The sequence below is a fragment of the Pelodiscus sinensis genome, chromosome 1 (assembly GCF_052426305.1).
Source record: "Pelodiscus sinensis isolate ZL-2025 chromosome 1, ASM5242630v1, whole genome shotgun sequence".
NCBI lineage: Eukaryota > Metazoa > Chordata > Testudines > Trionychidae > Pelodiscus > Pelodiscus sinensis.
In genome coordinates, this window is record NC_143052.1 from 78,722,436 (window position 1) to 78,746,334 (window position 23,899).

The 23,899-nt window shown below is 41.2% G+C and overlaps 1 protein-coding gene and 1 pseudogene across 3 annotated transcripts in view; one reads left to right on the plus strand and one right to left on the minus strand.

Moving 5' to 3' along the window:
- Nucleotides 1-15,226, plus strand: part of TMTC3 (transmembrane O-mannosyltransferase targeting cadherins 3) — a 60,239-nt gene extending 45,013 nt beyond the window's left edge. For all 3 annotated transcript variants that reach the window (XM_075932795.2, XM_006114005.5, XM_089780187.1), the window contains 6 exons: nucleotides 3,051-3,171; nucleotides 5,453-5,564; nucleotides 6,893-6,996; nucleotides 9,275-9,444; nucleotides 10,213-10,439; nucleotides 13,157-15,226. In XM_075932795.2, coding sequence (XP_075788910.2) covers nucleotides 3,051-3,171; nucleotides 5,453-5,564; nucleotides 6,893-6,996; nucleotides 9,275-9,444; nucleotides 10,213-10,439; nucleotides 13,157-13,974 — 1,552 coding nt within the window. In that variant the 3' untranslated portion in view covers nucleotides 13,975-15,226. The remainder of the gene's footprint in view (nucleotides 1-3,050; nucleotides 3,172-5,452; nucleotides 5,565-6,892; nucleotides 6,997-9,274; nucleotides 9,445-10,212; nucleotides 10,440-13,156) is intronic.
- Nucleotides 15,227-20,683: 5,457 nt separating this feature from the next.
- On the minus strand, nucleotides 20,684-23,090 carry LOC142827904 (sperm flagella and cilia-associated protein 1 pseudogene; annotated as a pseudogene).
- Between the last annotated feature and the right edge of the window lie 809 nt (nucleotides 23,091-23,899).

The following is a 23,899-nucleotide window of genomic DNA, read 5'->3' on the forward strand; positions in this document are numbered from 1 at the left end:
TCTCATGATACGCAAATTATAAGTTTGAAGAATTTGACTTGTTTGATTACATTTCTATAATGTATTAGTGAAAAGCAAATTCGGGATGTCTGAAGTGATAGAGTAATGGCTACTTTGAAAACCTGTTGCTAGGGATAATTCACAGTGTAGTCTTTCATCTTGTAACCTGAGTGTGGCATCTACCGAGTGTGTGGTTCACTAGTAAGCTTTTCTTCATGATTTTATATTCTCTGTCCTTAATTGTTTCCAAAAGGTATTGATGTCAATTACTGTCTTTTTTTGTCTTTTTTTTTTTTTTAAAAAAAGGTTTATTTGAAATAAAATATTTTCTGTTGTAGTGCAAAATTCTTTATTGCAGGTTAACGTTGCTGCTAAGTAGACAGCCTTTTGAAGGCGAATAGCTAGTCCCATCTGGTTTTATATTAAAGAAACACAAATGTTAAAATTTGTTTCTCATTAGCATTACTGTTCACTTTGTGTTTAGAAAGAAAATATTCTTAAAATAGATTTTTAATCTGTTTCAACTTGTCTTGTACATTATTTAAAGGGTGACTGCAATCACTTGTATGTTTAACTGTAAAGTTTATATAATGTGCATGTAATATATATTTTGGTTTGCTGTACATTTAAAAATGTTGATAACTCGTTTAGTTTTATGGGATGCAGAGCTAAGGGTGGACAGTGGCAGCTTTTGTGAGCAAGGCCACCCCAGAGAAGAAATTGCACCAACTCCCAGTTGTATCTTCCCAGCTCTAGGACTACAGAGACATGAGAGCATATGCCCTATACATGGACATGAAACTACTGTCTAATACCTGATAACTGCAGAGTCTTTTCCCTGCCCCTTGGACACTATGCATATAGGAAGGACTTGGGCCCCTTGCCTCAGAAATGTGTGGGAATGCCATATATGCTTCTGAAAAGAAAACTAATGATATCTGGGTACGGGGTAATGGCGGATATATAAATAGACTAACGAGGCATGTACCAGTCACCATCATTTTTCTAGGCCCATCTGCACCCTCATAGGTCTGCACAATAGATACATCATTTTAGATGTAATATAAAAAGCCTTTTGTTTTCATTATTTCCCCTAGAGGTATGTCTACACTTGCACCCTCTTTTGAGAGAGGGATGCAAATGAAAACATTCGAAATTGCAAATGAAGTCAGGACTTAAATATCCCGTGCTTCATTTGCATATTCGTGTTCTGGTACTATTTCGAAATAGTGCTATTTTGAAATAACAGACGCTGTTAAGATGTGGCTCTTTTGAGAGAGCACCGTTCTCTCGAAATAACCCTTATTTCTCGTACAGATTTACTAGTTATTTCGGGAGAAGGGTTTTCTCTCAAAATAACAGCGTCTGTAATTTCGAAATAGAATGTGAATATGCAAATGAAGTGCGGGATATTTAAATCCTGGCTTCATTTGCAATTTCGAATGTCTTCATTTGCATCCCTCTCTCAAAAGAGTGTGCAAATGTAGACGTACCCTAGGGAAGCAGCATTTCCTCAGTCTTACTACAAAAATACAGCACATTGGGTAGAGTTATTACAGAACACAGTATAAGAAATAACTGACACAAATGAGCCACCATGAGTTGTTTTCATTGAGAAGGTTGCATAAAATGAGCATTTTCAATTTTTCTTAAAACCAAACAGTGCAAATGAGTTTACAAGAAGGTTGCTGTGTCCGTCCTAGTTTTTTTGTAGTGGGATTGATTTAGGATTTGGGATCCACATTATCAGGCTACTACTATATCTTCTGTATTTAGCTCTGATAAACCACTCCCAAGTAGCACTCCCAAAACACACAATCTGAATAGAAAATAAACTGAACAAAATTCTAGAAATAGAGGTTTCATAGTTTCCAAGGCCTAAAGTGATCACTGTTGTCCTCTAATCTGGCCTCTTGTATAATACAGACCTTAGAACTTCACATTAATTCCTTATTGATAAGGTTGCATTGAGGAACAGAGTGATCACCTAACACTGAATTTTCCCAATGATTTTCAGTTTCTGAAATTCAATAAAAAAAAAAGTTGATACATTAAATGAAAGAAAGTTTTAAGAATTTGTAGTTTCCACAGGCTGATACATGATTATGAATAGACATGTCAGTTCAAGAGACACCCTCTCCATTATGATGAAGTCCAAACTAAGGATTTTAAAAATCATTTTAAATCGTTACCAGATAACCATTCGATATCCTATTGGTTACACAGTTAATCATTAGTTTAGCCTGCGGATGTACTACAGCCCACTTGGTTTGAACTTGGAGCCAGAAGGCAGGCTCTGTCCTGGCATGTGTGCCAGCTCCAAGTTCAAATGCAGAGCTACGGGGGTGGGAGGGGCTCAGCCTAAAAGTGGGGACAGCTGCTGGGACCCAGCACATGCCAGGACTGAGCCTGCATGCTGGCTCAAGTTCAAATGCAATGTTGGGAGGGGGGGAGAATAGTTGATTCTCCAGGTAGGCAGCGTTTAACAAGTAATATTAACTGGTTATCTGTAGTCCAAACTATGTGAAAAGTTAGAGAATCTATGCATTAGAAATCTTGTATAGAATGTTCTTGTATTGGACAAAGATGTTGGAGTAGATGACCTAGTAAGTGTTCTCAATCTTTGATTTTTAAAATGTATAACTTTTTTTCATTTGACTTCTGGATCCCATTCATTGCCTTAAATTTGAATTTTTCTTCTGAGAGTTTGTCCTCTGCAAGGACATCCCCCACTTTGTATTTTAGTTGTCATAAACTTATTTCACAAGTGGACATTGTGACATTACAGTTGATACAGTAAATGACAAAATTTTGAGATGACTCTTCTTTTCCTCCATGGTCAGATTGTAAATTAGTTGATAGTGTTCTATCAGAATAAATTACAAGATCAATTGCAATTTTTTTCTTTAACTCAGCAATGAGAAACAGTTATATCTATACTCCAGAAGGAGGTAAAATATTCCCCTTAGTATATAGTATTAGAAGTGTGTAGTGATCAGTGTTTTTACACCCCTGGTTTTATTTTTATTTTTCGTTTGTTTGTTTAACAGTGTGCTAAGAAAACTGTCCTGGATTTGTCTGTCTGTAGTGCTATTCACTCATGCCTTAAAAACACTGCACAGAAACTGGGATTGGGAATCCGAATACACCTTATTTATGTCAGCTTTAAAGGTACAGTATTATCTTTCAGAGTGGCAAAGGGGAGTAGATAATGGATCAGTGTCTGACTGCAGTAGGAGAACAAGAGAAGCTAAATGTAGTTTAATTAAGCCACAAATTTATTTTTAAATATCTGGGAGTACCCAGTGGAAAACAAGGTACAGTTCAGATAATTTCATAATTGTTTCAATAAATATTCCCAGTGTGCTTCCACAGCCCTCCCCATTAATCATCCTGGTCCCCAGACAACCTACTGTTGGGACCTCACCATCCCCACCTCAAATGAGGTTTAGGGGAGAAGGGTCTATAAAGAAGAGGGGATTGGCTCCCTGCCATTCCAGTCATTGGAGCCACAATCTCTCTCCCCAACCCCCATATCTCCCAGTTTCTGCTCCTTTAAAGACTACCTCTTTTAAATCATTTGCTAGTCTATTTTTTCTGATCACTGTATCATACCATATGGAGTTTCTGCACTGAACATCCACCCCACATTTACATAATGAGTTGCAATGTCCTAGCTTAACTCGTTTTACGTTTGCCTCAACTAACCTCTCTGAACCTGCTGTGGGAAAGTTGGAAATTAAAAACCAGTTGTCCTTGGTCAGTCTGATGGTGAGGAAAAATTGCTTCCCAACACCTGAAAAAAGTAGCAATGACTGCCATGCCCACAGTGTATTCTGACACTCTCCAATATTTCACCACTTTCCATTGGAGGAAGGATGGGCATTGCTCTGCCTGGTCCAAGTAAAAGAGGTCTTTTCCTGCACTGGCATGGATCCATATAGTTCCCTGTCTCTTTTAGTTACTTGGTGTGAGGATGGCTCAGTGTCCCAACACTGGCCTGGTCGTCAGCTGCAACAGAAAGTCATTTCCTGGTTCTCTAGACCTTAAAAGGGGGCACACATTTAAAAAAAAAATGCTGGAAAAAGGTGTCATCTCACATTGGAATTAATGTGCTGAGGGGAAAAAAATATTGGAGCTTTTTCTTGATTGTAAGTACACATTTGAAGGTACAGGCAGTCCCCGGGTTACGTACAAGATAGGGACTGTAGGTTTGTTCTTAAGTCGAATTTGTATGTAAGTCGGAACTGGCGTCCAGATTCAGCCGCTGTTGAAACTGACCAGCGGCTGATTACAGGAGGCAGAGTTACTCTGCCCCGGGCTTCCTGGATTCAGCCGTTGATCAGTTTCAGCAGCGGCTGAATCTGGACGCCTGGGACAGAGCAGCTGGGGCGCTGCCAGGTAGGTCCCCACAGCGCCGCACCTCGGCGCTACTGGACCAACCCAGCAGCACCCCAGCTACTCTGCCCCAGGCATCCTGATTCAGCCGCTGCTGAAACTGACCAGAAGCTCCGAGGAGCCACACTGCGGGACCAACCCGGCAGCGCCCCAGCTACTCTACCCCAGGTGTCAGCGGCGAGAAAAGCCTGGTCTGCTGGGGGGGGGGCGCACTAGCTGTGCCCCTCCCCCCCCCCAGCAGACCAGGGAGATGCGGGCGGTGGGACCGCCGACACGTGCCGCGGTCCCGCCCGCATCCTCCGGGGCTTTTCTCCGCATCCTCCGGGGCTTTGCTCCGCATCTCCATGGTCTGCTGGGGGGGGTCCCAGCGGACCAGGGAGACACGGAGCAAGGACGCGGGCAGCGGGACCAAGGCGCGTCTGGGCTGTCACGCTGCCGGCGTCCTTCGCGGCTTTGCTCCGCGTCTCCCTGGTCTGCTGGGTTCCCACCTCCCACCAGCAGATCAGGGAGACGCGGAACAGCTTTTCTCGCCCGGGAGGATGCGGGCAGCGGGACCGTGGCGAGAAAAGCCCCGTTCGTAACTGCGGATCCAACATAAGTTGGATCTGCGTAACTCGAGGACTGCCTGTATTATAAAACATGATTGCTCATTTGCATGGATCCACAGGCATAGTTATTCTGTGAGGATGAAATGTTTTAAAAATTTGATTCCCCAAAATAAGCCATCTTTGAATTAAAGGTGAAGAGGGGCAGACTGTTTATCCTTGGATGCCCATTTCCCCTTAAGAATAGTAATACAGATTGTTGCCGTTTCTGAACTTCTAGAAGGATTAAAGTTGGCAGAATCTGGTAAAGAAAACAGATTCTGGGCAACAAGTTTATTTTAATCACTATAATGTTACCAGTCTGTGATCTGACACTTTTACACTGAAGTTTTGTGAAATTTAAATACAGTTCTAAATTGTTTTCCTCCTTCATTTATATTCAATAGAGTTAAAAGTGCTACAAGGGTTATATAATTGAAATGTAATATCTGCATGCCTTCCGTATTCAGGTAAATAAGAACAATGCCAAACTGTGGAATAATGTGGGTCATGCTTTAGAAAATGAAAAGAACTTTGAAAGAGCTTTGAGATTCTTCATACAGGCCACAAAAGTGCAACCAGGTAAATCTTATTAACTAGTTGCGTTTGCTCAGGTGCATTCAGTGGTGTTGATGATTTCTTCTTAATTTGCTCTAAGGAAATAATTTCTTTTTGTAATCTATTTTTCTTTAGATTAAATTAAGTTTCACTGTTTAAGTGAAAATACTTCTGCATTAATTGTTTGTTTCCATAATGGAACTTTAAATCATGTAATATGACTCAGTAGATTGTCATGTCTTTGACTGTGGCAAGATTATTCTCTGTAAGAAGTGTAGACAAGATGTTATCTTATTGTAAACTTTATTCAGAATAGTTTTTTGTGGATGTACAGCAATGCAGGGATTTTACCTCTTAACATCAGAGGGGTAGCCATGTTAGTCTGAATCTGCAAAAGCGGCGAGGAGTCCAGTGGCACCTTATAGACTAACTGAAGTGTTTTTGCACTTTAGTTGCTATGGAGAGGAAAAAAAATTACTAACCAAAAACCTTTATGATCATTTAGCTTCTGTATGCCAAACATGGACCTAAAAGCCACACTTTCTGTTTTAGTGGTTTGTTTTTAGAGATGTAAGTGACTTGTCAAATCACTAGTCAACTATCCAGTATGTATCAGTTAGTTGTCCAGTGATTCGATTAGTTGCTTTCCCTCACGCTTGCTGCCTCTACCAGAGAGAGGCAGCAAGGGCGGGAGCAGGAGCCGGTGCTGGGAGGAAAGTATTGCACTCAGTCACCTCATAGTCTTTCTTTAATAACATGTGGATGCAGAATGTATACTTAGTAAATCTGCATATTAAATACAGAAGATTGTTCTAACTAGTTATGAATAAATAATTCTGACACCATTTTGCTAATAATTCCGTTACTTTTTCTTTTGTTTATTAATGTATTTATAAAAGAGAAAATTAAGAAGTTTATCTCCTGCTTAGTCCTATCCTGAAATTACAATTTTTATGTAATTTCCATGCAGTATAACTTGCTCCTGTCGACAAACCTTGTGCACCATTTTGGTTCAGCCTCAAGTAGTTATTGTGGAGATTTTTCTTTTATTGTCACAAACAATTATAATTTCAAATGAGAAATATCAGACGTTAGAATGCTTCATCCCTCAGATTCCATTTCAATAAAAAGTTCCTTCTTTTTTGGAAAACAAAAAGAGCCACTAGTATGGCCAAAATCCAGTACAATTAGAATATTTTGTCAGTTTTCCAGTAAGCATCAGTGACTTCTTAATACTCGGTTGGCTTATATTTAAAATGGAAGCATTTAATGTTCAGTATTCACAAGGCATAGATTTTTAAATACACTTGTTAAAATGAGATATGAATGGAATATCAAATTTTATTTTCAAGATGATATTGGTGCCCACATGAACGTAGGAAGAACTTTTAAAAATTTAAATAAAACCAAAGAAGCAGAAGACTCATACATGATTGCTAAATCACTAATGCCACAGGTAAGTAGTAATGTTTTTTTTAAACTATCATCTTTTGAGATCTTTCCAGGTACGTGTATATTTACAATGGCGTGTGGAGTGTAGACATTGCACACCCAGTTAGCATGGGTAGGGCACTACCAAATTCATGATCAAATTTCAGTGTGTTGTAACAGTGGGGATCCCCCCCTCTATGATTTCGGCATTGCAAAGTTATTGAAGAGGAGGGTTCCCAAGATTGCCACCCTCACTTCTGTGCTGTCTAGGCAGCAGCTTCCAAGCTTCCTGCAGTTTGAGGAGGTTCTTGGAGGCATGGTTCTTTAAATGGGGGGGGGATCCTTTTTCAAAAGATACTGTACTCTTTTTTTTTTTTAAGTATGCAATCTTTCGAAAAAGGGTTGTTTTTTCAAAAGAACCGCATCTAGACAACAGTTTCAATTTCAAAATACCCATTTCAAAATAACGTGCGGCCGCCTTTATGCAAATGAACCATGGGAAATTCAAATCCCAGCTTCACTTGCAATTTCGATCAGTCTAATTTACATCTCTCTTTTGAAAAATATGCCCCTAGAGTTGTGCTGGTGGGGACCTGGAATGGAAGCCCGAAGTCTAGTTCCCAAGCTGCAGCAGTACAGAAGTGAGGGTGTATCACCCGCATTTCTGTGCTGCCTTTGGAGGTGTGTCTGATCTCCTCTCAAGGGCAGCCTTGCAGATAAAGGACAACTCCTATTCCTCCCCAGAGTGTCCTAGGCTAGGAGCTCTGAGCTCTCAATGGTGGGGGAAATCAGATTTCACAGGGATAAGAATTTCACAGTCCACAACACGTTTTTCATGGCTGTGAAATTGGTAGGGCCCGAAGCAGAAGCATAGATAACAAGGTGTAGACAGCAAGGCATGGCTTAGGCAAGTAAAGTAGATCAGTGTCCCTATATGCCTGAATCCTAGTATACATAGCCTGCACAGTTCTCTGCACACCCTGTAGTGCTTCCTGCTTCTATGCTGCCGTTTTCACCATAGTGGAAGTATTTAGCAGAAAAATGGGAACTTTCCCTGCCGCTTTTCACTGCTGCATTTAGCTAAACACCACAGTGAGAGTGGACACATCCGTCCTTTGTTGCAGATAGCTTAAAAATGTAGACAAGGTCTCAGTCAAGTGCATTATGGATTGAAGATTGACCATGTTGCAGCAAGTGCTTCTGTTTCCTTACTTAAAGTATAAAGTTCTAAACTATTCATAATAGTGTAGAATTTTATACATTAAGTAAATTTTAATATATTGCCTCAGAGTCTAATCAAAGTCATATTAATTCAACAAATATTAGTTTGATTGTTTCATTAAAACGAGGAACTTTTAAACTTCACACTGTTGGTTTTTTGTTTGACTTCTTTTGTATGTGGCCAAAAAACAAATCCTAAAGCTCCACCCACCAAATAGTGCAAAAATGTACTATTTCCCATCCCATTGTCCAATGCTACTGTTTTGGTTTCCGTAGCTGCAAGAAAATGTTTAACTAAAGAAACCTATAGATTGAACATGTTCTTTAAAACCCATGCATTTCTGTTACTGTTAGATTTTTAGAGCACTGTAGCTATTTGACTTTGTCCTTAACAATCCATTATCTAATTTTATATGCTATGAATAATACTTATTTTAGCAAGATTATTTCTCACTCTCTTTTGCGAAGATCAGAATACCAATCTAAATATGGAATCAAATTGTGTAGTGCAACAAGATGAGAATTATTGAGGATCTGATACAGTTTAATGTCAGTTGCATCTGGATATCCGTATCAGATAGTGGCCCAACCAGCTTTCATAGGAGCTTTTATGGACAAAAGAAAAATGAAGTTAAAATGCCTAACAAAATGTCAGATGTTTTTTAAATAGAAAAATATCCATGTTCTTAGTGAGTATCTGCTTGGGGGGCTGTATGTTGGTGGGTAAGTATTTGCCATGGTTCCAATTGTTATTTCAGCAATAATTTAAATTTTGTGCCACTGATTTTTTTAACCTACTACTGTTGTGCCTGTTTTTTAAATAAGGTTTTGAGCCCATCAAATTGCTCTTTTTTTGGGGGAAGGGACTTGTCATGTTTTAGAATTTGTTGTTTTTAATGCTGATATTGCATTTCAAGTTCAGGTTATTATTTTATATATACATACGTGCACACACACATTCACTGTTTTATCTTGGTAAAGTTTAAACGCATGAAGCTGCTTTCCAACTATATGCATGCTTTCTGATTTTGTTTTTAATTTTCTGCTGATTCATTTTTGGCTTTTTTCCCCTCTTTGGCTAGATTATCCCAGGTAAAAAATATGCAGCACGAGTGGCTCCTAACCATTTAAATGTTTATATAAATCTTGCAAACTTGATTCGGGCAAATGAATCTCGCCTTGAAGAAGCAGATCAGTTGTATCGACAAGCAATTAGTATGAGGCCAGACTTCAAACAGGCTTACATTAGCAGGTATTTTTCTGATGTATTCTTCAAAACGTACTTAGTGAACGAAACTTATCACAAAACCAATAAATAACTTCATTTATTTACTTTATAGCATGGATTTCGTTGTGAGCTGTTTATTTAATATCTGTCAGTTTACATTTGAAAACAAGATATAGTTTTGTTGTTTTAAAATATCATAGTTCAGTCCCATTTTATGAACTCCTGGTACTGGTAATTTATCTTCAAGCTTGTTTTAGTTAGAACTTCATATGGCATTATAAACCTTCCTGCTTTAAATAATGCTTATGTAACAGCGACTGATGGAATCAAACTTGGGAGCTCTGGAGCTTAGTGCGTAAGCCTTTACTAAAAGCCAGCTGGCTATTAGTTAAGGCTGTAGAGCCAGCATATTATTCTCTCTCTGTAAGTGGTGTTGGTGCCAGTAGATGGGGCAGTTTACCACACCCAGAAGGTGTGGGGGTTATACTTACTCACAGCAAGCATACTTTTGTGTGCCTTGGGGTTGGGGCCCCAAACTTCAGCCTGTTAAAATGGGCAGTATAGCAAGCTCTGCCCTAAATTCCTTGGTCTTCAGTGCTGCTTTTTTAAAGTCTCCTCACTAGGTCTCCCTTTTATATGAAATCTTATTGTCTGTCTACTGAAAGTTTTCTTTACTCCCCCACTACAGCCCTCAAATTTAGGGAAACAACAGTTAATAACATTTTATTATAAAATATGTTTGTTTTTTCAAAACATTGATGAAAGTTAAACAGAAATTTGGTTCCTCAACAGGGGTGAATTACTTCTAAAAATGAATAAGCCTGTGAAAGCGAAGGAAGCTTATCTTAGAGCATTGGAACTGGACAGAACCAATGCAGACTTGTGGTACAATTTGGCAATTGTTTACATTGAACTGAAAGATCCAACAGAAGCCCTGAAGAACTTCAACCGGGCATTAGAACTTAATCCTAAACATAAATTGGCATTGTTCAATTCTGCACTACTAATGCAAGAATCTGGTATGTTGGTTTGCATAAAATATCTGTTCTATATTTGTATTTACCACACACAGCGTGACTAAGCCTCTAATGAATACTGACTTGTCATCTTTAGAAAAGTCATATTTTTTTTATTCTCCAGAACTGCAGTAAGAGACAAAACTATTTCCTGCATAATTACCCCTGTAGGCTTTTCCAGATCTTATGAAACTACTTTAGTATTACCAAGGTTTTACATCTGTGTGTAGCCCATCTGATGGTATGTGCTTGTTTTTTATGCCTGCATTTAGTTTTCTTATTTATAAGGTATCACCTTAGGCATATAGAGCAGGGGTTGGCAAAGTTATTGACCCTCTGAGTCACATGCAATAATTTTCATAACCTTGAAAGCTGCCCAGGATATAGGGCTTTAGCCTTCTGGGGCTCACTTGCTGGGGTTTGGGGCTTCTGTCCTGCAGCTGGGTAGTGGAGTTTGAGGCTTCTGCCTTATGGGAGGCACCTGCCAAGGCTCAGAGGAGCCCGGAGCCCTGCCAGAGGCCACAAGCCCCAACCTCTTCTACTTGGATAGTCTATTAGGCAGAGAAAGGAGAGGCATGGTGGGCTCCAAGTGTCATGCTTTAACTGTAGAAGAGCAACATGTGGCTCAGTACAGAGCATATGTAAAACCCTCCTCTCTAACCAGCTTCCCATGTTTAACTATGTTGTATACATTTATCTATTCTTTACTGACTGCAAATTTCCCATGTCTTCAGTGGGCTTTAAAGCTGTCTGTAAAAAATACCTTCTTCTTTCTATATGTTGCTTGATTATGATAGTGATTAATGTAAATCTAAACTTATTGTACTCAATTTCTAGTAGAATTTTTTTGGAAAGTGCGGTTAAGTAAACCCTGATTGTGCACATTGGGAATTATGAAGATTATGTGGCAAAAGTAACTAGTTATAAATTTATATTTTAATGTGGAGAAGAGTGAACTGGCTCTAAATCAGGGCTGGGCAAGATGTGGCCAGGGGGCCAAATTTGGCCCACCAAACACTTTGATCCACCCCGTGGACTGCATCTGGATTCTTTCTATTTATATCCTGCTCCCTGTACCACTGAATTTCCAAGAGGTGGCTCAGGTAGCAGGATCGTATTTAAATGTCTCACGGTCATGGTGCTACCCTGGCAGGGGGCCAGAGCCGGATCTTTGAGCCTTTTAAATAGCCACAGCAATCCCAGGCAGCTGCCATGCAACACAGTAGCGGCAGAGCCACAAGCCTGTTGTGTGTTTTTTAATTCAAAGCCTCTGACCCACACAGCTCTGGGAGGAAGCTAGTCCCCAACCCTGTCTCTTCTGCCCCAGGCTCTGCCCCTTCCTGTGGTGGAGCCAGCCTATGACTACATAACAAAATTAATTTTGGCTCCCTTGCAAAAATTATTGCCCACCTCTGTTCTAAATATAGTATGTATTTTACATAAAGTTAAGCAAAATCCAATACTAAAAGAAAAATATATAAGTAATGAAGTATCGTAAAAGGTGCCCTGAGCTGTAAGTTAATTTTCAGTCTGACCTGATCAGACCTCAGCTTCTTTGCAATTTGTGTTCCAGTATTTAATCAAAAATCATATCTGACAGATTTGAAACACAATAACTTTAAAAGGTACAGAACAGTTTATGTAGGCAGTCTGTAGTGGTGGACAACTCTAAGACATAGTTTCTTCTAAGGTGCATGCCTGCATGGGCACACACTAAGTTTTTGACTCCTGCCCACTTCCTCAGCAGGGCCATGCGCAGTGACTGCTCTGCTCAAGAGCTGCAGCTACGGCCGGGAGGGGGGGCGCTGCACATGGCGGGCAGCAGCTTCTCCAGTGGCTGAGGCCCAAGCTGCCATATGGTGGGTGGCAGCAGCTGGGTGGTTTTCAGGGTGGGTAGATGCAGGGTCATGTACCTTGTTTATTATCCTTTGTTTTAGTATTTTTTCTAACATAATTTAAATGATTTATATTTATGTTTAAATATAATTTTGTTAGTAACCGGTGGGTGCTATTGTGGCACACATCTGAACAAGTGCACATGATATCAGTATTGGTGCACAAGACAAAACTCAGTCTGCTCATGGATGAAAAATCTTAGCGGGAACACTGCTCTAGGATCTTGGATTTGATATGCTGTTAAGAAGATATCTTAGCTTGGTTTTGAGGTCAGACATCTAATTATCCCTCTCTGCCTTAACTGTTCTTTAATAACAAAATGAGATCTTTCACTCCAAGATTGCCTTTGCAAAAGCTATTTGTCTGTATTGACCTTTTCTCCTCATTCTGTTTGTTCTGACACTTGTAAAGCTCCCATTATTTGGATCTCCAGGGCTTGACAAATCATGGTGAAATCCACTTGCCAGCCCCGCACTGCACAAGTGCCAGACCTGCATTGCGCATGCGTGCGCCGCTGGTAAACGGGGCGACCGGCTGAAGTCTACTCGCCCCGGGCAAGTAGATACACTGATTTGTCGAGACCTGCTCATATAAAAACTAAACCTTTTTTTCCCCATCAGGGAAGAACAGTATGATATAAATATATCTTTTGTAGCCTTCAAAAATATTTAGTAGTATTTCCACCATTTGTGCAGTTTTATTTTATGCTAAACATATGTAATATTAAAGAATGGTATGTTTTTGTTTAGGAGTTATGTTAGCATTTCTCAGGATGATTATAAAAATGTTTGGAAAAATATCTAATGTATTTTCTGTCATTTTAGGTGACCCTGCTCTTAGGCCTGAAGCTAAGAAAAGGCTTTTAAGTTATGTGAAGGAAGAACCACAAGATGCAAATGGCTACTTCAATTTGGGTATGCTGGCAATGGATGACAAAAAAGATGGTGAAGCAGAGTCTTGGATGAGGAAAGCCATAGGGTTACAACCAGGTTTCCGAAGTGCTTTGTTTAATTTGGCACTTCTTTATTCTCAGACAGCAAAAGAGCTGATGGCTTTGCCAGTCCTAGAAGAATTATTGAGATTTTACCCTGATCATACCAAAGGTCTGATTTTAAAGGGCGACATCTTAATGAACCAAAAGAAAGATATAATTGGAGCAAAAAAGTGTTTTGAAAAAATCTTGGAAATGGAGCCCAACAATGTGCAAGGAAAACATAATCTTTGTGTAGTTTATTTTGAGGAACGAGACTTAATAAAAGCAGAAAAATGTCTTGTTGAGACACTGGCATTAGCACCACATGAAGAGTATATTCAACGTCATTTAAACATAGTCAGAAGTAAAATTTCATTGCTCAGTGCTGCAGAGCAGTCAACATTTCCAGCAGATGGAACTGCAGCTGTGGGAGGGGAAAAAATTCCATTTGAAAACTTGAAAGAAGTAAAAAGTGAACAGAGAACCACCCAGACATTGAATAGTAACATTAACAAAGGACAGTCAAATAGCAAGAAACGAACAGAAAAAAATAACACAGATAAAGAGACTAAAAAAAAATCTACAAAAGAAATCAAAGACATTGAAAAAAAAAGAGTCGCTGCTTTGAAAAGACTAGAAGAGATTGAACGTATTTTAAATGGTGAATAGCCTTTATCATGTCACAATAGAGCAGGGGGAGGACACTGCTTATAATTATTGCATAATGTTTAATCAAACTGGAAATTAGACCTGGTGCTTTGAAAATGGGAAGAATACTGACAGCATATCATTTAAGAAGTAGAACAGGCTGCTTTACAACACCGAGAATAATCTGTTGAAAAACCCATAACATTTCATCAAGTTTTTGAGTCGGCTAGAGTATGAAAAGAAAACATGGATCTTCTAATGGTGAAAAATGGTACTTGAACACTAACATGTTGGTAACCAGAGATGCTTCATAATATTGTTTTCAAGGTAGCTTCAACAAATCTCAATCAAGAGTTTATTGGGGAACCCAAATAAACTTCAGCTTGATTCTATTTTTATTAACTTTTTCTAAATTCCAATATGTGTTAGCCATTGAAATCTTTCTAAATCTTCACTATGCAGTAAACTTTTCTTTGTTTTACTAGTGTTCCAGAGCTTAACAAAGAATAAAGAACATACATTGTCACTAGTGGTATTTTAAAGGTAATTTTTTTCAAAGAATGTGTACTGATGAAACAACACTGTCCAAAATAATAAATGCAACCGTTTTCTAAGTATGTGATGATACAATAATGTTTTAGTTGCTCTTCATTTGCTATAAAAATCACTTTTATCATTTTATTTAAAATTAAATGAACAGAAATCCTGTGGTGCTCTCATGATATCTTACTGTGTTCTTTCCTTTTGAAAAAAAAATCATTGTATTATCAAACCTTTGTGGTATTAGTTCATTTGTTTCACAGTTCATTGGACGCTGTCAAACGCATCTTCAGTAACAAGAAGTGGTCATTGATACATTTGTATCAGTTGATTCCATGGTGTGATAAATTCTTCAATGTGTATAGTAAACTCTCTTTATTATTTGCAGTCAAACGGTATTTTAGTCTTGTGACTTTCAACATAAGCTAATCACAAAAATGATTTATTCACTGTTTAGGGCAGTGTTACAGTAATTAAGCCACTAAATTCAGCACTGTTAATAGGAGGAAATGTACCTTCTGATTTATTTCCAAGCACCAAACTTTGACATTTTGACACTAAGCATGATTTATTAAATATTTATTTTGACTACTGAATTTCTAAAAAGTTTCCACTGATGTCATAATGCACAAATGTTATTTCTCACATGAAACATTTTGTTTATCTCAGCATTGTTTTTATCTTTGTGGGTATGCATATGTTTTTGTTTAAATATATTGTTGATCACATAAAATTGTGTTTGTCTTTTTTTTTCTTGCTGTACTGTAGTTAGGAAACAAGAGAATCACAGTTTAATTCAATAATATTTTATTTTGATCCAGAAGCCTTGTTTCTTAATCTTTTATGTTGGAGGTCTCCTTATTTATTTCAACTTATATTCACATTAGAGAGAACTCAACGATCTGATTTTTTTTAAAGCATTGAAAACACACTCAAGTACCACTCACCATTTGCTTGCATTTTGTTGGTTGAGTCTTCCTGTTTAGCTTAGTTTCAAGTAGCATAAATCTGACATTTCTGACTTAATTAAAACTAAATCAGTGGAAAAAATAATTTTATAGGCTGATTTTTTTTAAATAAAGCCTTAAGTAAACATTTAGTTTAGCAAATCATCTCTTATTTTATTAACCTTCATTTCAAACAAGAAAAAAAAATCAAGAAAATAATGTTCATATTTAGATGAAGGACTCTAGGGCTATGTCTAGACTGCAAGCCTCTTTCGAAAGAGCCTCTTTCGAAAGAGAGCGTCTAGACTGCACGTTGAACTTTCGAAAAAGCGGCTTGCTTTTTCGAAAGAAAGCATCCAGTGAGTCTGGATGCTCTCTTTTGAAGAAGCCCTATTTACATTGAAGAACGCCTTCTTTCGAAAGAGGAACTTTCGAAAGAAGGCGTTCTTCCTCGTGAAATGAGGTTTACCGCCATCGAAAGAAAAGCCGCGTTCTTTCGATTTAATTTCGAAAGAACGCGGCTTGAGTCTGGACGCAGGGGAAGTTTTTTCAGAAAAAGGCTACTTTTCCCGAAAAAAACCCTGAGTCTGGACACAGCCTAGGAAAGGTCACAAAGGGGTTCCAAAACACATCCTTCTATAAGTAGCCAAGGGGACTTGGGTGTGGCTCCTGCAGTGTTGCTGCTAACAGGCCCCTCCAATTTGTTTAACTGCTCCATAGCCACAGAGCCTTGCAACTGCCATTGACATGGCCCAGGTCTCTGCTTTCTGTGACTCCCCTTGGCTGCAAACACTGAGCCACAGCCAATGGGAACTATGAAGCTCTATGGCTGAGGAGCAATTAAGTAAACAAACCAGAATTGCCCAGCTCTACTGCGTTGCCTATACTACCATATTCTCCATCCTCAGTCAAAAAGAAGTTTCTTCTTGATGTCTAGATTTGATGCTGTAGGGCAGGAGTGGGGAACCTAAGGCCCAGGGCCTTGATGCAGATCCCCTGAGGCTCAGCGCCCTCCTCCCCTGAATTGGCAAGCCCATGTTGGCACTTCAGTCCCTCTGATATCTCCCCACGGGGCTAGAACACACGATCTACTAGCCTGGAGCCCCCTAGGCTCTGGTGTGAGATGGGAATGTGGAAAGTGTCGTCTTCCTGAAGGAACAGAAGTTTGACACCGTATAGATCCAATCATGAGGGTTTATTATATACAGCACTGGCAGAGTGTCACTTTACTGTTAGGCTCAGTGAGACACAGCTTAATAATTGATTACAATAGATTATACAGGGTACCAAGGGGTGGAGAGAAGAGATGGGGTGTGAGTTCCCTAGCCCCTGGATAGGTTCTAGCAGCAAGGCAAAATTAGCACAATAAGCCAGTAATCTAAAAGGTTACATCATTGCTCTGCCCATAGCTCAGGTTAACATGTTTGCTATTACACAGGTGTTATCCCTCAAACTTTTCTCTTGCAAGATGTAAGTTAAATCCTAATTTCAGGTCCATAGAAATGATGGTGGCATTCCCAGACAGGTTGGCCCACAGGTTGGCTTAGAGGGTCTCAAAGCAAAAAGAACAGTAAACAGTACACAACAATAACAACTGCATATAGTTTATCAATGTGTTCTCTTGAGTTCGGGTTGGCATCTGTGAGGAAAGGATGCCATAACTTATGATGACATGCTAGCCCTCTCCCTGAACTCTGGTTGGCATTCAGGGAGTATGTACTTGTTATCTTGTCCTAAACCAGAGTCTAGGCCCTTCTGTGAGTTATGTGCCCGTAACTCATGATAAGTTCCCAGTTACTGCTCCCCACCTGCGGATGTGCTGTCTTCTCTTGTTTATGGCTGGTTAAACAAACATGTCTGTTTCTTGCTTATCTCAACCTTTTTTTTTAGTCATGTATTGTCCATTGTTAACTAGGCCTCAGACCAGGCAAATGGAGTTTGGGCATATGTGAAAGATTCTTAAAGGAGACCATGGTCAAGATCTTACATACATATTGGGATTTGGGCCATTCACTTCTCAGATGGCAGCCACATCAATGAGGAATAGTAATAGAGACGTAACTGTGTTAGTCTAGTCTAGCTGAAACAGAAAACAGGAGTCTGTAGCACTTTAAATGTCTGTTCCCTCCTTCCTCCCCCCCCCCCCCCCCAGTTCTGAAATTTGAATTGTCCTTTTTATATGTAGTCACTTTTTTTTTGATTGTATCCCTTTTGTATACATAGTCATGCCTATTTTCTTCCACAATTTGATCTGAGGAAGTAGGTCTGGCCCACGAAAGCTCATCACCTAATAAACCATCTGATTAGTCTTTAAAGTGCTACGTAGTCCTGTTTTTTGTTACATCAATAAGGGTTTGTTTGGGGCTTTTGCGCTTCTCATTTGTGTGTGGCTCCCATCTGATTTTTCTGTGGGAATGTTAATCTCAAAACTAGCCTGGCATATTCATCTCCTGTAAAGCTCTCAAATGTTTTTGGCTGTCTCGCAGATACCTCTCCCCTGCTATCTATTGCATGGTAGAACTACATCTACAGCAGTTGTTTATGTGGAAAAGTATTAATTTTGAAAAGTATTCATGTATTTTTAAAATATGATTTAACAAGCTCGAAAGAAGGAAAGCAGCACCCTGTAACCAGCTAGGCTGTTGTGATCCTCTTGCCAGTGGACTACAAGTAGACTGCTGATCTCAGTTTGAGAATCACTGTTTTATCCTCTCTAACAATTATGGGAACAGTGGCTGGTGATATGGAGCTCATTGGGGGCACTGACTTAATGGTTGTCTACCCTTTCCTTATTCGCTTTATGAACAACTCAACCAATAACATGCCTGAGACAAAGAAACATTAAACTTAATGTTAGGAAATGCTTTATCTGCCTGACATCACTTCTAGCCACATTAGAGGTAATTCTACCTGACCCTCCATGACAATCAAGGTCCAGACACCTCGGGGTGAACAAAAGGTTTAAAAAAAAATTTCCTTCTCTGAATAACCATGAGTTACCATGTCAGGGGAGAGAGAAAAAAGGGGGAAAGCTTTTTAAAAAGAAGGCTTGAAACTCAAGGACTGTGGATAATCTCCATGAGAAACAGTATCCCCTCTGTGGTGGGGGGGTACAGTGGAAACTAGTGGTCTAAGGCAATAGGTAATTTGCCTGAGAACAGGAATTTTATCCAATATAAAGGTGTAAAAGATGAGGTTGCATCTTGTTCATTTTGGGTGTAAATTATACATGTTTGTTCTTACTCATGGTGTCTTATGCAACTGGAATCTGAGCATGGGCAACAGCAGTCCCTGTCTGCAGCCCCCAGCTTCATCCTCTGGCTGCCCCCCACCCCTGTGGTCCCTGCACAAGCTCTGGCCTTCAAACCCCATTCCCTGGTCTGGCGCTCCCTGTGGGCTGCTCCCAGCTCTTGTTCACTAGGTGATGGTGAGCAGTGTTCATGTGGTGTGGAGGACTCAGGAAGAGCAAGGGGTAACCACACAGCCAACATCCAGAGAGAAGTGGTGGTTTCCTCTTCAAAATGCTGCTTCTCTCTGGCCGTGCTCTGCCCCTCCTGAGTCCCCCGGCCTGCGTTCGTGTGGCTTGTCACCACCCGTGCCTCCCACCTGCTTGCCTGACGCCTCCCTCACTTCCCTGCTTCTGCCTAAGGTTCCTGTCTCTCTAATCTGGATGCCATTTTCTGATGTGGGAAAGTTAGCAACCCCTCGCAGTCCCCCTGCGGAGTGGCTGCTCCCCTGAAGAGTGGAGGGCTGGTGCTAGGCTGTACAGGGCAGCAGCATTCGTAGGGCCGGCCCAGCACAGGTGACAAACCAAAGGGGGAAAACCATAGTGTCTGGTAGTAAGAACTTGGGGAGACTTGAGACTGGAAGGGTTGGTGGTGTCAGAAATGATTCCCTTTTCGCTCCTCTCTATCCATCTGCATAGTTAAGGAAGGAAAGATAGCATGTTTCCACTCGTACTAATGACCTAGGGTATGACTCTTTAAAAATTACTGTGGCTTCACCTTAAAAAGATTGGATGCATTATCACTCCTCTTTATCCTTCAAGTACTCCTTTCTCTACAACAGGCTGATATTATGTTAGGACCTGTTTACAGGGAAAGTTGCAAAGAACACTCACAGTTGTAAAATATTTTAATCCCTTTACTTTAACATGTGGGCTGCTATGCTCTGTTGACTGTCCATTGAAACCACAATGGAATGTGATGAGAGGCCCACTAGATAAAAAGGTAAAAATATGAGGCCATGAGGTGCCTGGTATCAATGATACATTTCACGGTGTTCTGTTTCAGCTTCAATGGCAAGTCAACAGAGAACTCCTAGACCACACACTTATATCACAATTGATGCATGTATCAATGAGTGCTTTGCTCCTAGTTAATCTTTTGCACATGCAGCAGCAATAAATGCTCACATACATTTGCACAACCATTGACTCACTTGGGCATGCATTTGCAGTACAAATTCATGCAGTGGTGGGTGCACATTTGCACTGCCACTTATTGCAATTGTATAAATTGATGCACAATTGCAGGTGCACAAGGCATAGGATGGCTTATTACAATTACATACACGCATCTGCAACAAATACATGCATGATGACAGGTGCACTTATACAACTACAACATATGTATGTTTAATCTTCCTTTGCATATGTTTTGAACCTGGGACCTCTGGTGCTACAAGCATGAGACTACATGAGCTAAAAGCTTTGGTGCTCTTAGTTAAGGCCATTCAAGTCAAACTCTCTGATGTTCTAGGTGCCATTCAACTGCACCAAGTAGGCATGTATAACACAAGCATAATCGCAGGTGAACTTGTGGGTGCACATTTAACACTTGTTTTGAAACATGCATTTTTTTACCTTTGGACTGCACCCTTCTTTTTCCCCCTAAATCTTGCCCTTGGTATTGAATTGACTGCAACCAGGATGTATCTATTTATTCTAATTCAGACCTCAATCAGCACTTGCATTTATAGATCAGGTTCACCAGAGCCCTGCAAATCCATGGATGTCTGCTTTATACCTGTGGCTCATTTTTGTGGATGCAGATACTAATTTTGTATCCATGCAGGACTCTAAGGTTCACCAAAACCAGGAGGCAGCAAATAATGGGAGAGGTACTGCATAAGAGACAGGAACACCAGCTCTTACAAACACGTATGTGAGAGGTCCTGCAAGATTCATGCTAGAGGAGAGAGGTAATGGGAGGAAAACTGAGCTATTCATTTCTGTTTCAGCTCTACCGTGTGAATTTATCAGTCTGAACATTCTTCACATAAAGCAGGTGTTCCATACTCTACATCTACATTTTCATCTGCAGGATCTGAATGGTCTCCAATAAAGTCAGCAGAGCCATCTCCTTCTCTGCTACCAGAATGCAAAAGCTAGCATCCTCCTGCATTTCTTAGGCATAGTCTTGCTGGCCTGTGTTCATCTTTTTTAGTGCCTGGGGAGTACTGGACAGAGATCTTTGCTGCACTGGGCTTTGGCTTTCTAGCATATCCTGTTTCCATGTGGGTTTTCTCATCCAATGCCAAATATGTATCCAGCTCCAGTTATAAACCAGACACCATCTTGCTCTGATTTTGCTTACTTATTTTCTGTTGTGGTGGGATCAACACCAGCTCCCCCACTCCAGGCATGCACTATGCAATATTCCAGATCACGTCTTCTGGGATGGAGAGGTTTAGCTTGTTAAGCACTTTCCTGTTGAGATGGTCCCAGCTAGAAAGTTTCTGCTTTGAATTATCTAGGATATTTGTGCATTTCAAGATTTGTGAAAGTAAGCAGTCACCATTTCTGCAGCTAGCTTTCTGTTACTGAAGTTCTGAGTGATATTCTTGTGTCAAAATAGAGGGGTAGCTTCCCTTCAGTTATAGATGTAACCCATACACCTACTGGGTTAAAATCCCATAAGCATCCCTGGCAGTGAGCGAAGGAAGTCTATGTCAAGGAATTATGTCAAGCTAAATGGCAGCACGTAGACATCCCAAACAAACATCTTGGGTCGGATCCCACCACTGAGCAGAAGGGCTTTGATCTTCCCTGGAGACTGTGGTGTGTCCTAAACCGGCTTAGGACTGGTCAGTGCAGGTGCAGTTATCTACTGAATAAGTGGAATTTGTTACCATCTCCACTTTGTGATGTGGCACGACATTCAAAAGAAGAAGACCTACTGGGTGTGGTGTATTGTCCCATGTAGTGGCACTTAGACCCTGACAGGGCATGTCCACACTAGGAAATTATTTCAAAATAACTTAATTTGAAATCAAGTATCAGAGGGTAGCAGTGTTAGTCTGAATCTGCAAAAGTGACGAGGAGTCCTGTGGCGCCTTATAGACTATGCTCCGATAAATCTGTTGGTCTATAATGTGCCACAGGACTCCTCATCACTTAATTTGAAATAACTCTGAAAACAATAATTTCAAAATAGTGTGCCCGTAATACAGGAGAGCAACAAAATACATCAGAATTATTTTGAAATAGCGTGTCCAAATTGACTGGGGCCAGCATCGGATTTAAAGCCCCTGGAAGCAGGGGTAGATGACAATTTTGCGGGGCCCAGGGCAGCACAATTTCGCGGGGCCCCCTCTTTGACACGGCGCATGCGCGGGGCTTCTTGAAGCGCGGGGCCCGGGGTGACCGCCCCACTCTCCCTGCCCTATATCCGCCCCTGCCCGGAAGGACTCTGGGGAGGGCACCAGAAGGGCGAACACTTCGTGTGACTGCTTGGACCGGCAAGCTGACATGTGCTTACAGAGGCTCCTCTTTATGGCCACGTCTCACACGCCACTCCTCTACTGCCTCCCCCTCAGAGACACTCATGGACACAGTGTGCTCTGACAGCACTGACAACATGGAGCTGGAGCATTTTGCAAAACACTACCAGGCTCACAGACCTCGTGTTGCGTCTCATGGCACAGTTCGTCCACACGACCCACATACTGCTCCAGCAGGACAATAACCAGCCCAAATCAGAGGACTCTTCACTCAGGTCCTGGCACTCCTAGCACTACCCATCAATCCCCTGCACATTACTGAATGCCACTTCTGGTGGAGGGACACCAGTTCCGACAGGTGGGACTGCATTGTCCTGCAGTGATGGGACAATCAGCAGTGGCTGTAGAACTTCTGCATGCTGAAGGCCACCTTCCTGGAGCTCTGCAAGTGGCTCGCCCCTGCCCTCAGGTGACAGGACACCCAACTGTGATCAGCCATCCCCATGCAGAAGTGCATTGCCATTGCCCTGTGGAAATTCACCATGCCGGACAGCTACCACTCCATTGGGAACCAGTTTGGCATGGAGAAATCCACACTCGGGGCTGTGCTTTGTCAGGCAGCCAAGGCCATCAACAACATGCTGTTACAGAGGATCATCACTCTGGGTAACATCAACACCATCATGGGTAGCTTTGCCACCATGGCCTTCCCCAACTGTGGGGGGGGACATAGACAGCACTCATATCCCCATCATGGCCCCTGGCCATCGTGCCCTGGACTATATCAACAGGAAGGGGTATTTATCCATGGTACTGCAGACCCTCATGGATCACATGGGATGCTACACAGGCATCAATGTTGGCTGGTTGAGGAAGGCACATGACACCCATATCTTCCGGAAATCCCACCTTTTCAGGAAGATACATGGTAGCATTTTATTCCCTGACCACACCATCAGAGTCGGGGATGTGGACATACCAATCTGCATCCTGAGGGACATAACCTACCCTTGCTCCCCTTGCTTATGAAGCCCTACACAGGCAACCTGGACTCCACAAAGAGAACATCAACACCAGGCTCAGCAGGTGCTGCATGCGCGTGCAGTGTGTATTTGACCACTTAAAGGGAAGGTTCAGGATTCTCCTCACCTGCCTAGATCTTAGTGACCACAACATCCCTTTCTTGATGGCAGCCTGCTGTGTGCGCCAAACCTTTGTGGGAGCAAGGGGGAGACTTTCCTGCCAGGGTGGGGGACAGAGGGTGAAGAGCTAGTCAGGGCATATGAGCAGCCGGACACCATTCCCTTTTGGCAAGCACATCAAGAGGCTGTGTGCATCAGGGAGGCCTCGAGGGAGAGTTTAAGAACATAAGAATGACCATACTGGGTCAGACCAAAGGTCCACCTAGCCCAGTATCTTGTCTGTTGACAGTGACCAAGGCCAGATTCCCCAGAGGGAGTGAGCACAACAGGTGATCATCACGTGATCCCTCTCCTGTCACCCATTTCCAGACAAACAGAGGTTAGGGACACCATTCCTATCCATCCTAGTTAATAGCCATTGATGGACCTAACCTCCATGAATCTATACAGCTCTTTTTTGAACCATGTAAATATCCTAGTCTTCACAACATCGTCTGGCAAGGAGTTCCACAGGTTGACTGTGCGTGGTGTGAAGAAAAACTTCCTTTTGTTTGTTTTAAACCCACTACCTATTAATTTCATTTGGTGACCTCT